The sequence below is a fragment of the Pundamilia nyererei genome, unplaced genomic scaffold (genome assembly GCF_000239375.1).
Source record: "Pundamilia nyererei isolate P.nyererei 1_Seehausen unplaced genomic scaffold, PunNye1.0 scaffold00073, whole genome shotgun sequence".
Taxonomy (NCBI): Eukaryota; Metazoa; Chordata; class Actinopteri; order Cichliformes; family Cichlidae; genus Pundamilia; species Pundamilia nyererei.
In genome coordinates, this window is record NW_005187474.1 from 534,287 (window position 1) to 547,603 (window position 13,317).

General features: G+C 38.4%; 1 protein-coding gene across 3 annotated transcripts; it reads left to right on the forward strand.

The window, feature by feature from the left end:
- The first annotated feature begins 1,222 nt into the window (after positions 1-1,222).
- tmem87b (transmembrane protein 87B) lies at positions 1,223-12,945 on the forward strand. 3 transcript variants are annotated; one of them, XM_013911873.1, is made up of 19 exons: positions 1,223-1,449; positions 2,296-2,356; positions 2,450-2,541; positions 3,361-3,492; positions 3,586-3,624; positions 3,715-3,886; positions 4,776-4,837; positions 5,189-5,372; positions 5,465-5,564; positions 5,679-5,772; positions 6,365-6,436; positions 7,982-8,090; positions 8,183-8,241; positions 8,362-8,465; positions 8,551-8,624; positions 8,737-8,807; positions 10,721-10,773; positions 10,860-10,890; positions 11,182-12,945. In XM_013911873.1, exons 1-19 carry the CDS (start codon positions 1,300-1,302, stop codon positions 11,221-11,223), a joined length of 1,701 nt encoding a protein of 566 aa, XP_013767327.1. In that variant the 5' UTR covers positions 1,223-1,299; the 3' UTR covers positions 11,224-12,945. The 3 variants fall into 3 exon arrangements, with proteins under 3 accessions (XP_013767327.1, XP_005737119.1, XP_005737121.2); XM_005737062.2 differs by lacking the exon at positions 6,365-6,436 and adding an exon at positions 6,016-6,087 and having other exon boundaries at positions 3,361-3,417; XM_005737064.2 differs by lacking the exon at positions 6,365-6,436 and adding an exon at positions 6,016-6,087 and having other exon boundaries at positions 1,224-1,449.
- Positions 12,946-13,317: the final 372 nt, after the last annotated feature.

Sequence of the window (13,317 nt, forward strand, 5' to 3'; positions counted from 1 at the left end):
TAACGACCCTATCTAAATCACAGTAACGAGTAACGCGTTCCTGATTTTGGCATAATAACTAGTTACCGTGCTCGTTACCGCAATAATAACGTAGTTACTGTAACGCGTTACTTAATAACGCGTTAGTCCCAACACTGCTAACTACTCCTGATGTTAGCTCTTTATACAGTAAAGTTACAGTGGGATACAAATAACATCAGGCTGATCCTGCCACGATTTGTTCCCCCTGTCTAAATCATGGACAAACAGTATCCTACAGCTGTTTATGTTTTTAAACCCATTTTGCACAGAGAGGCATTTTTTTTTGACAAATGTAATGATAGCAATGTTGAATATTATTACACAGGAAAAAAACAACTACATGTTAAATAATTACACCTTGATGCCTCTGCCTTTCTAAATGGAGGGACAGTAACTGCATGTTTATATGCAAGCATGTAAAACCTGAAGATAGAGACAAAATACTGTTAATCTGACTATCTGCCATTCTGCAATTCCTCTCATGTAAGCAATAACGTGGCGCACAGCTGACGTGAAAAAAGGCAAGTAGCTTTAACATTGCACGAAGAACTCTGTATTCCTTGTCCACAGTAAATGCAAAAAAATAGTTTAAAAAAATCTCCGTTTTCGGTGATTCGAAACGCCGTTTACGTGTGGACGAAACAGCTGTGTTTTCAAAAAATACCCGTAAAAGAGTTAGTTTATTTTATTACTACCTGCAGATTACTTGTATTTGCTTAATTGTTTACTAAATGTTTGAGGTGTGAAATAAACCGCAATTGAGCAAAATATGGGTGTGTGTGGTTGGAGGATGTGTTAGTGCGTGCGTGTGGGCGCGAGCGCGAGGCGTGGGCGCGAACATTTTTCTGTAAAACAAAGGGGGGCCGAGCGAAAAAGGTTTGGGGACCACTGATTTATGCAATCTGTATGAGTCCTGCTGTACAATGAAGATGATATCCTGAGTACAAATATATACTGAATACAAAAGGCTGTCTCCGTCTACCATGGAAAGGTGATTCCTGTATCACGGACCTGTGACAATATCATTCGAAAACATCACATTATTCTGTGAACAAACAAGACCAACGCACATATGATGTGCACAGCGCTCAAATTATCAAAAAAATAAAATAATTTAAATATCAAAAACATTTATTCTGGGTGCCAGCAGGATAGCGGTAATGAAGCTGGGACAGCAGGCGACGTACAGGTAACAAACGTCGCAGACCTCTTGGGCCCCTCCCATCCTCTGAGCAGTTGAGTTCACGGCGCAAGTGGCGAAATCTACACGTAACGAATATGGCTGCTGCAGTCGGGATGAGGACGTGGAGCTGTCCGACTAGAGGACTTAACTGTCCGTGGATGGTGTTTTCTGTAATTATACTCAACATTATCAATGGAGCTGTTGCAGCGCCAGAGTCAGGGCTTTGGACAATAACTGTTGTTAATGTGAGTATCTTCCTAAAAACGCTGAATACTCTGGATAACTGCAGCACCCTTAGCTAGCGTTAGCTACATTATCCTTGTTATGGTAACTCGCTGACAGCTGTGAATGTGGTGAGAGGCTTGTAACTCACACTAACGGTATCTCTTTAGCCTTTCTTAGCCAGTCTTTATAAACCGTGATAAACGAAAGAGCAGAGAAATGTTTTGTATAATTAGCCGTTAGCCATGCCACGAACTGTTAATAATAATTAGGTACTTCAAGGGTAGCAGTCAACTAGCTGACTGGTTATAGTTTAACAGACTAAAGTGAAAATCCCAAAAGCTTATTTTCTTTTTGTCTGCCACTGTCTCTGGACTAAAACCTGCGAGTTTAGGTTGTGTGTGTTCAGGTTATGTCACACATTGTAACATATAAAAACATTCTTGAAGTCGATCTTCAGTCAGGTGCTTGTACAGTTCACTCCCTCTTTTTGTTTATTAATGATAAGGCACAGCTCCTACAGTTAGCCCACAGAGACGTGTATAGCTCAATAATCAATAATTTACATGCTAAGACGTTTCAGTTTCCACTCTGTTATCCTCTTTCCAGTAGCAGTAAAACCTGCATTTGCAGGTTCATTCTGAATAGGTGACAGGTCAGACAGCTAGAAAAACACACTTATGGTTAATATTTCTTATATTAATAATATTTTTTATATTATAATATAAGGTTCTTTTTCCACTTTGCAAAGACACAGAGTCCAGCTTGTTTGGATCCGAGAGATCAAAAGAGTACCAATGATCAGTTAGTTTGCCTAACTAAATTGATCAGTATGAAAAATAATAATAAATAAATGTATTACTCCGTAGACCTCAAGAGCATTGCTGTTAAGGAAATCAATGTATAAAGACACTGATGTTGAACTAAAAGGTAAGTCATGACTTAAAAAAAAAATTACTCATAACCTGTTACCCAAAGTGCTTCCTTTTTTTTGTGTTACGTCATCACGTCTTCATGTTTCAGTCTGGCCATTTGACTGTCCTGAGGAGGTGGACGTCACTATTCACTGGCTTTTGAAATACTACCCCTGTCACAACGAATACAACAATATTGAAGTAAGCAAAAGATGCTTCCTGTCATACCATCTGCGTTGAGTTGATAGTTTCTTTTTTTTTAACTTTATTTTAATTATCTTTTTTTAAAAACGTATTTGTATACATGCGGAATAAAAGGGGACTCCTTCAAATTTTCAAGACATGCAGCACTAAATATTTACTTAAAAAATTCCATGTGGTACAGAAAACAAAGTACACTAAACAAAACCCCCCAAAAATGGGGGTATGGGCTGTCATAGTCAAAACATCAACGGAAAACAAAATGGGTCAACACTGCAGTGCAGTGTATGTTTTCAATTTTTCCCAGAATGCACTACATTTTACTTTTTCATAGTCTTTAATCTGTAGAAACATGTTTCTCTGTTGATATTAGTTGTATTTTAATTGTTGTATAGCGCTCTGTGTAAAGCACTGTATGAATTAACTATAGTTTCTTAAACTGTCGGTCAATTCTGTACACTCCAGATCTTGACTTATAGCCATCCATGGCCCCATAATGAGAGATTCTTTGCAAAGCCAATGCATTGTTATAGTCTAATTTGCCCCCATACGCTTTTTTTTTTTTAGTAAATATTTATAACATTTGGGTAATTTTAAATCCGTTTTTCCCTAGGTAGAAAGTCAGGCATATAAATTCAATATTGTGGCACAGAATCTCCCCCAGTGTACTGTGAACAGTGTCCCAGAACAGTTTAAGGATGGGACAGCTTCAGGATGCATGAAAGTGATTAAATCCCCACCATTATTTGAGTGGTGCACTGGTCTGTCTGGTGCCTTGCTTGTTTCTGATTGGTGAATTGTGACCGTCTTTGTCTGTAGGAGATGTATAAGAGGCCAGGCCTGATTCCTGAGAAGAATCTGGATCCAAACCCAAAGGTACCAGGGGAGCACATCGAACACAAACACGGTCCCATTGTATGTAGCAATGGGCTGCCCTTCCCGATGCTCAAAGTGGGTTTGCTATGTTGGTGTCACCACAGCCGTATTCTTAACGATGTTGTTGTTTTTAGTTCTTCAACATCCTGCAACTGTGTTTCTTTTCAGAAAGCAAAGGCAGATCCACATGTGTCCTCTGCGTTTGAAGTAAGAACCCGCAAATGATCTTTGATTTTAAGGTTAATTATTACATATGTTTTCATAAGTAATAAATGCTGGATTCCTTTAATCCTGCAGGATAAAAATGACATAAAATGGATTGCCGAGGAGTATGACACCAGCAGTGCTACGAAGAACAGCAGTGTGAAAATCAGAGACCACGTCATAGCCACCACTTGGAAGGATGGCCCTTACCTGCTAGTCGTTAAGATCGAGTCTAGTAAACCAGAAGCCAACTGGAGTTTAACAGGTGAGACTTTTTAAAACTACTAAATATGAGCATCTTGTAATTGTGGGCAGCTCGGGTAGGGTGGGTCATCTACCTGTCAGAGGGTCGGTGGACCAATTCTCTGGCTGCTCAAGCCTACATGTCATAGTATCTTTGGGCAAGACAGTGAAGGCCGAGTTGCCCCCGATACATCCATTGGAGTGTGTGTGAATTTTAGAAAGTGCTTAGGTACAGAATATAGTGCTTGTATGAATGTGTGTGAGACTGTGTGAATGCAGCTTATAGTAAAAAGCATTTACATTTTTTTTTTACCTTTGCTTTTTTAAACTGCATTAATTCAGTCGCCCTCCTATCTCATACACGCAGAGCTTTTTAGCTGACACTGAAGTGTCAGATTTCAGGATCTGCAGCAACCACAAACAAATTCTTAAAGTGGCAGTTGACGTAATCCCAGGTGAATGCCGGATTTTGATCTCATATCCTGGAGCCTTTTCTACTGAGAGGTTCATATGTGTTTTAGTTTTACTTTCTATCGCGCTCCGTCTTTTTTTCCTTTTTCATGCAGCAGGGCTCTTTGTTTTGTTTGCTAGAGTTTCTACAATCTCTCTTCTTGTTTTTCTTTGTGTCATTTGTGCTACCTGGAGAAAACTGCCGATAGCCACAGAGTGAGACAAAGGCGCTTGTCCTGTTTTGGCTGGACTGACGTAATTTTCCTGGGAAATTTTATTCCCATTGGTAGACATAAGTGCACAGGGAAAGTGAAGCTTTAAAGCAACCAGGCTGAAGACTGAGCCGCTACATTGTGCAATCAGAATTTAGATCATAATGAAAACTTGCCTTTTGTCTGTTTAATATGCTTGGGAAAAGTGTCTTGCATCATTAGTCTAATGTCTGGATTTTGGTTTTGCAGTTAATGTGGTAATGAAGGGCAGCCACGGCTACATTTCTGTCACAGAATGGCCTCTCATGATTGTAAGTAGATGACTTTAGAAATAAGTGATTGCAATTTATGTGATTTATTGGCCACTTGCTGACTTTACTCCCTTTAATAATATGTTCCCTTAATTATTTGCTGTCTCCAGTGGAATGATAAGACTCTTTTGTGTTTGTGTGTGTTTTAAATTAACTCATTATATACTCAGTTATTAGATGTAGTCTTATATTAAGATGACAGTTTAGGTAAACTGCAAGAAAACATGCAGAAACTCCTACAACCATTTCATTAAATGTGATTTTAAATCATTTGTTTTTTAAGATTTACAATCCTGAAGTGACCTAAAACTGACAGGCTTTAAAGGCTAATCCCTGAGTGTCTGTTTGCAGTTCTACATGGTGATGTGCGTCGTGTACATCCTGTACGCCCTGTTATGGTTTCTCTGGGCGGCCTGCTATTGGAAAGATCTCCTAAGGATCCAGTTTTGGATAGCAGGGGTCATATTCCTCGGCATGGTGGAGAAGGCCGTCTTCTGCGCCGAATACGAAAACACCAATACTGTCGGCTCCGCCTGTGAGTGTTTATAGACGGTCACAAGAGTTCTCTTCTTCTCTCATGTCAGACAGTAAGTTGTATTTTTTTTCAACATATTTACTTTACTTTAGCTCCAGGTTTGCTGATCTTTGCTGAGTTGGTCTCTGCCTTCAAGAGGACTTTGGCTCGTTTACTCGTCATTATCGTCAGCCTTGGCTATGGCATCGTGAAGTATGTTAAAATCTATACACACAGCAACTTGTAGAATAATTGAAACCCCTCCTTAAGTTAAATAAAATGGGGGAAAAAAAAACACCATTTTTGGGGGGGTTGTTTTTCTTTTAGACCTCGATTGGGGACAGTGATGCACAGAGTAGTTGGGCTTGGCATCCTCTACTTGGCCTTTGCTAGCATTGAGGGTGTCCTGAGGATTACAGGGGTGAGTTGTGATCTTTGATTACTTTGATTTAAGTCAGAATAGCCTTTGCAAACGCCAATAATAACATTTAGCAATTAGAAATTTAAAAGGTTTAAAGTCCTACATTTAAATTGTTTATTTTACCAAAGATATGAGCTGAGCTCGTACAGTTAACATTGTAATTTGCTCTCATGCTGTATTTTTTAATGAAGTAAACTTGTCGTCACAATTTCTGTATTTTCTTGTTGCGCACCAAATATCAAGGGTCGAGACAATGGCCGCGCTCTCATCACAGCAATTGTTCTGGCTATGTTTGACTCCTGCGCCATCTGGTTCATATCCTTCCAGTGTATTCCTCACCAGCACAAATATCAATAGCAACTGGAGTGTCCCAACATAAGAAAATGGGCACGTTTGTTGGTGTATTTGAGTGATTTTGAATGTTCTTGGCTTGTTGGTTGGATTATTTATTTTCCCCTTTGCACTTGGGTGGATGGTTTTATGTTTCAGTTGCAGTGCTGCTTTCCTATCTGTAATTCCCCCCCCCCCCCCCCCCTTCACATCTTTCTCCTCTTCCTTGTGTCCTCTGCTCCTGCTCTGTTATCCCTTCTAGGCAAAAGACTCTGACTTGGCTCTGCTGGCCAACATTCCCCTGGCTCTGCTTGACTCTTCTTTATGCTGGTGGATATCCTTTTGTGCACCTACAGCCTTTCCTCGTGTGGTTCTCCTCTGCTCCTCACTTCCTACACATGAACCAATATTAGATCAGGAAACTGTGGTCTCCCTCTGTCCTGTTCCTTCACCAGATCATTAGCAGCTGAAATACAGCTTCACACAAAGACGTCTTGGGTCTCAGTTGAAACAGCCCTGCTTTAATCATTCATTCTGTGGTGAAATTTGTAGCAATGCATTGTTTTCTGGTTGATGATTTAACTTCTTCTAAATCTTTACTGCTGCTTTCCTTGCATAATTAATGACAGTTTGTATTATTTACATTTTTCAACAGTCTCAGTCTACATTGGTAGAAATGATTGATTTTTGCATGCCTGTCCACCAGACTTTCCAGATTGTGCTGTTAAAAGGTTTTTATCAGCATGGGTGCAACTAGTGTGGGGGATAAAATCTGGATAAAATCATTTGTCATAACTCCTTGAGTGCTTTTTGTAAACACAAGAGTAGCCCACAAACCAGTCGTGGAGTGTCCTTTGTGCACTGCCTTTGTTGACAAGAGACACTCGCTGCAATTAGACAGGCTGACCACGGACTACCAGCAGACTGTCAACATGTTACCACTGCTGGACCATAATTTAAGCTTTAGTGAGAACAAAGCAGTCAGAGAAAGAAGTTAGTTTAGGATTGCCTCTATCATAAGACACGGCATCGGTGCTACATTGCACACTTGATCTTTTCCAGGGCGGCTCACAGATCCTAAAAAACATCCATGACATAACCTGTGGCATGTTTTCTCTCCTTTGGTGGTTATCGGATATGTTACATGGTCAGCAGTAGCATGCATATATGTCTTGCAGTATTTAAACAGGTGATATAGATCAGCTATTTGTAATGATTTTGAATTAAAGTGCATTAAAGTTTTGTGTTGTTTTGTTGGGGCTGAACAAGTTTTAGAGTCCCACCCTGTCACCCTGAACATTGTTATTGAGTGGAACATATATACCCACTGCTCAAACATTGCAGCCAAGAAATACAAATTTCTCAATGAACAGGAGTTATGAGTTAGAGGGAATATTTTGATATGGGTCTATAAAGGTTTTTGGAAAATTAATGGTATAGTATGGCGTTACATTTTGGTTTTTATGTGAAACAACTGATAAACTGTAAATGGGGAAAGAGAAAAACCCCACCAAAATTGCAGATCTGTCAAAACATTAGACACCTTCATAAATAAATAAACAACTTTCACTCTTTGTAAATTGGCTGCTAAAATCCAGGCACATTAAAACTGTTAACATCCTCTTCCACATCTTTGTGCTTAAAGATCTTTGCAAAATGCATTTTACAACAATGACGATTAATAGGCTTTTTTAAGCAGAGGCAAAATCTCACACTTTATCACAACCTTTCCTGTGCTTACGTCATATTAGCATCCAGGTGTACTCCACTGGCGGAACTGCATGTGATTGCAGCATGTAATCACTATTATCTAATGCGGGGTGTATTTGTACAGTTTCTGTGTAATGGCTGCCATGTGTTTACCTTGACTGCCACTAACATTTTTGTCAGCTTGGCACAAACCATCAAGACTCTGAAACTGAGGAGAAACCCTGTCAAGCTGTCACTCTACAGGCACTTTACAAACACATTAATATTTGCTGTCATTGGTAAGTCCTGCAGCTACATTTTCACTGCACCAGTTATTTGTATTTTCATCGACATGCCAAAGAGTTTCACACCTTGCCCTCTACACCCTCAGCTTCCATCATTTTCATGGGTTGGACGGCAAAAAAATTGCGATTAGTAGAATGCCAGTCTGTGAGTGTGGTTTGGATTACTGAGCAATAATAGCATTATTATTATTATTTTTTTTTTTTTTTTAAATGAATGTTTAATGTTGACATTTTATTGAAAACCGAGCCTGTTTTTTGTCTGAAGGATTGGATTGAGTTGTGGGTAGAAGATGCTTTCTGGAGGTTCCTGTTCTCTGTCATTCTGCTCGTCATAATGTTCTTATGGAGACCGTCTGCAAACAACCAAAGGCGAGTAATTTATTAAGACACTTCAATTCATCAACATAAATTAAACTGGGCATGCATTTAAAACTTTTAATTTCAATATCCACAGGTACGCTTTCACACCTCTCATAGATGACTCTGATGATGAGGAGATTGAGGAGTTTATCGCATCTACAAACCTTGGTACAGTTAGATCATGAGGGCATTACTTGTAACCAGAAAACTGCAAATCTCAGTCTGTTTACTTTTTAAAAATGCTTTCTCCTTAGTATTTTTTTTCTTTTCTTATTGGCAGCTGATGGTATAAAGTTGAGAGCGACTAAAAATGAGACAAATGGTACAGTGAAGCCTGCAGAAACAAACCCAGTAAGTAACACAGACAAATTTTTGGTAATTGGTTAAATAATTATGTTTCATTCAACTTTTAATAAGAATACCTACCTCTGAGGAAATGCAGCTGACCAAATGTCACATTTGCAGAGGGCCTGCAGAGGGCAGTATTTCATTTCAATTCATTTCCATTTAAAAGTGCTTTGTTATTGGCGCCATAGTATCTTAAAACAATACTCCCAGAGCATTAAAATCCAATTTTTTAATAAACCAAAGAAACAAAAATAGAAGAATAAAATAACACAAAATCACTGAGTATTCTCAATAAATTAGCATACGTTATGTGTATGTGTGTGTCCAGGTCATCCACTGCTTGTGGGACGTTTTTATCCTCCGTCTCCTAGGAGAGTTGTAATTTTAAGATATTGTTTAATTTAATGAAATTTGGAATTTATAGAACTGAACTAGGTAAAATCGGTGTTCCTTACCTTATAGAAAGATTTGCAGGAAGTTCATCTCGGCTTCAGCCTCACCTGTCAGGGATCACATGTTCTGTTTTCTTTCGGTTGCCATGACTTTTTGTGTCGACCTGTTTCTGTTGCCAGTTTGTGGTCACTGATCTGTCTCTGCTTTCTATCACTGACGGTCAACAGATATTTTGCCAATTCATAATCTCTGTTTTAGGCCAGATAGTGCTTTAATCTGCTTCAGCTTTTAGTTTCTTCTTTCCAATATTTCAGATAAGTTTCTTTGCAATGTGTTATAACTTGGTTTACTCTGACTGGTGTTTGGACAGCAGTGTTTCTGTGAAACTAATTAGGGTGTCTATCCTGGTCTCATCTCCTGGTTTTGAAGGGAGGGTGTCTTGTGGGCTGGATTTAAGTTTGTTAATTATCAGTGAGTATCTGCCAAAATCAACAGGCTGTAAAATGTTGCTGCAGAAGTCTGCATGTAGAAATTCTGTTGGGTCTTCATCCCTCAGCTCAGTGGGTACAGCTCTAATGACTGAATGGACCTCATATGTCACTACCATACAACACAATGGGCAGTGTGACACTGTCAAATATTTTAAGCCAGATCTTAATTGGAATTTGAAGCTTATAAAATCGTACTGTAACACTGTAAATTGGTAAATCTAAATGTAAAGGTATAAAATATAAAAGGAAAAAAATCCAAGCTACATACATGTAAGAATACAAGAAAAACAAATCTGTATAAACAACTGTTCAGGACCTTAGGAAATAAACATATGTGAATTTAGCAGTAGAAAACTAGTTTACATTCATGATTTCAGACATAAAAATAGCACAGCCCTAAATCTCCCAGAACTAATTTTGGTTAATGACATGCTCAATATCTTGTTGTTTCATTTGGTGTAATTTTTTCCCTAAATTTTCTTTCATGTTTATTTAAAATTTGATTATACTTGAGCCATAAGGTTGGCTTGTTTGGTTGGCAAGGCTTTTCATTTGGTATTTTTGTCTTTTTGGTGATAATTTGGTGCTTTATTAGGCTTCTGTTTTTGCTTTAAAAGGTCAGCTTTAACAGCTGCCTTATGAAAATATTGCATTGATATCATCAGTGGCCGTACATATACTGTCTGATCAAAATACCATAATGATTTTGGTCATACATTGATATGGCATTTATGAGATGAGGTTCAGCTTGATGAATTGGTCTTCACTGTTTGGGTTGCTTCTGTAAGGAGGGTTTAATTTATACAGCTTACTGGGCTCCCTTTACTTGTCACCCATTTAACCTGAGAGTCTAAAGAACCCCTTTATTTCCCTGTGGTCTGATAGTGGAGGGATCCGGGTTAGTGAGTTAAAGTGGTTTAGATGGGAGCTGGCTGATATGCTAAACAGGCGAAACTGACCAAAAACAGTTACTTTCTTGCAGGTCAGAAGCGTCAGATTCACTTTACATTTACTTTGTTTAACTTTGTGCAGGATGAAAACTTGAAATGGGTCGAGGATAATATTCCTACCTCTCTAACTGATGTGTAAGTATCCAGTGAAACCTTTTCAAAGGTCTTTTCACTCACAGTGTGTTCTAAGAGGTTCTTTTTATCCTTTTATATCACAACAGAGCTCTACCGATCCTGCTCGACTCAGATGAGGTATGAACAACATGGATTTGTACAAAAGATGATTTACTTTTCTTTTTTTTTTAACCAGAGATGTGTTAGTCTAGATATATAGACCCTGTAGTTGAAATAAAGGGCCCACTGTTTGAAATGTGCTATGAATTTGGAGAAATATAGTTGAATGAGGTGCTTGACAGGCATAGGTGCGGTTGGTAAGAAAGGTGAGGCTCAGCAAAATGATAATGTACAAAAGCATGTTTTCTTTCAGGGGATTACTGTCTGAAAATGTCTAGTTTTTTTTATCGAGTGTCTATTGTTTCTCAGGAAATCATGACAACCAAGTATGAAATGTCAAAGCTGGAATGAAGCACAGTGTTTCCAACCATCTGCTGACAAGGAAGGAAAACGGCAGCTGTACCTGACTGTGTAACAGGGTTTTACAACGTTTGGATGGTGGTGGAGTGCCATTTTCAGGGGATCCTCCTGATTGGCCGCTACCTCACAAGGTGGTGCAAGCCACAGTTTTAGGGGGACCTTGGCTGATTCCTGTCAGCTTCTTAAGGACTCTACCAGAGGAAAACCTACGTTTTTTTTGACTGAACACCCGGCTCACCATTTCCCTCATATAATCACTTTTTCCAAAGACAACAGTTTCATGTTTTTCCTCCAGAGCTGTATTTATTTTTGCTATGTTTAAACACATTTGTTTTACCAATGGGCCTCATACATTAACATACACACAAATATATGTTAAGTCTTCCTGAGAACATCTAGTGTATTATTAGTGAGGTTTAAGAAGTCAGATAATTATATTTTAAAGAAAAGACACAAAGCTTTTTTTCAACAATTAACTAAGAAGGAAATACGTGAGCTATTATAAGCCAGAAGCAAGAAAATATATTGGGTAAGTGGATTATTTAAAGATAAAGATTAAATAAATTTGTTCATATGCACTTTTTAAGATCAATACCGTGCCTACATGTGGTTCTTGTATGAGGCCCTAGTAGCTTCCATTAATTGAGAACAGTATGTGTGAAAACTGTTGATGTCTTAAACTGAAATTAGCAGACATACAAAGTCCTCATGAATGAGTATGAGAGATGACGCACAAGCAAGTCCTTTGAATAATTTGAGTTAGATGTGAGTTATGACAATAGTGGGAAATTAGGGTTTAGTGTCATATTTTGATTCTACTGTACAGGTGTGGGTGGGCAGGTTCTATCTTTTGAATGGGAAGCAGTATGCTGCGTGTATGCTTCTATGGAACTAAGTGATTTCATTATTTATTTGTGTTTCAAGTGGACTTATATGTTAAAGTGTTTGTCCTGAAATCCTTCATGTTTACAATGTGTGCTTCCATTTTTCCCCCTTTTTTTTTGTTTGGATTATTTGGATCTTGCACTATCTTAACATTTGCCTTCTTTGCTGATAAAATCATCTTCTTGGCTTCACAGACACCTTAATAACATTTGTGTTCTTTTATGTTTTGGTCTTAATATATTGATGTACTATATATATTTTGAAAATGCCTGGCCTGATTTTGGCAGCGTCATTTTGAAGTTGGAGCACTGTCGTCTTAGTGTGTGCGTGCTGTGTCGAGTAGATGTAACAGCAGGATTTGTATTTTTGTCTTTCTAGGCCATTCCCATTATAACACAGCAGCTGAATTATGCACACACTGACCACCTCATTGGATTTATATTGTCACCGTTCCTTTTTTGTCCCTTTTGTATTGCCTGTAAACCTGGAATAATTGTGCTTATGAGGGCAAGCGAGCCTTCGGTTATATAAACCTGCAGACACCTGCAGTGGACCTTTGATTATTTGTACAGATGGCTTTTGGCTTATTCCTGTTATTTCATAATTCCACAGGTGGGGAGATGTCTGGATAATATGCTTCACTTTTTTTCTTTTTCTTTTAATGGGTATTAAGTATAACTTGAGCTTGAACTCTTCCAACCAGGGGTTTTCTTCTCACTTACTTTCCAAGAAGTATGTACACTTGGATCAAATCGGATTTAAATTTGGGATATTGTTTTCTGATCTATGACTTTCAGTGTTTGGCAATTAAAGGATTCAATTTTACAATTTCTGTGAATTTGTTGCATCATATAAAATGTTTTTTTCTAGGCTGTTTTGAAAGTGTGTTATTAAAGAGGACCAGTGAGTATATGTTTAAATAGATAAATTTCTCTTTTAACAGGTCTTAAAAAGGAAAGCGATAAGTCTACTGTAGGTGCTGCTGCTTCTTTGTTAGATTGTTTGGGTTTCAAACAGCATGCACCTCAACTCCAGCGAGTAAAACCAGAGACAAATAGAGCATGTCCTCATCATATTAACAGCCAGGTGCAAGGGAACAGCCAAAATAACTGTCACTGACAGCATTACATCACTTCTATAACCCTGTTATGTTTTCTGTCTAAGTTATTTTTAACACTGTTCTCTATGTTCAAGTCAGAA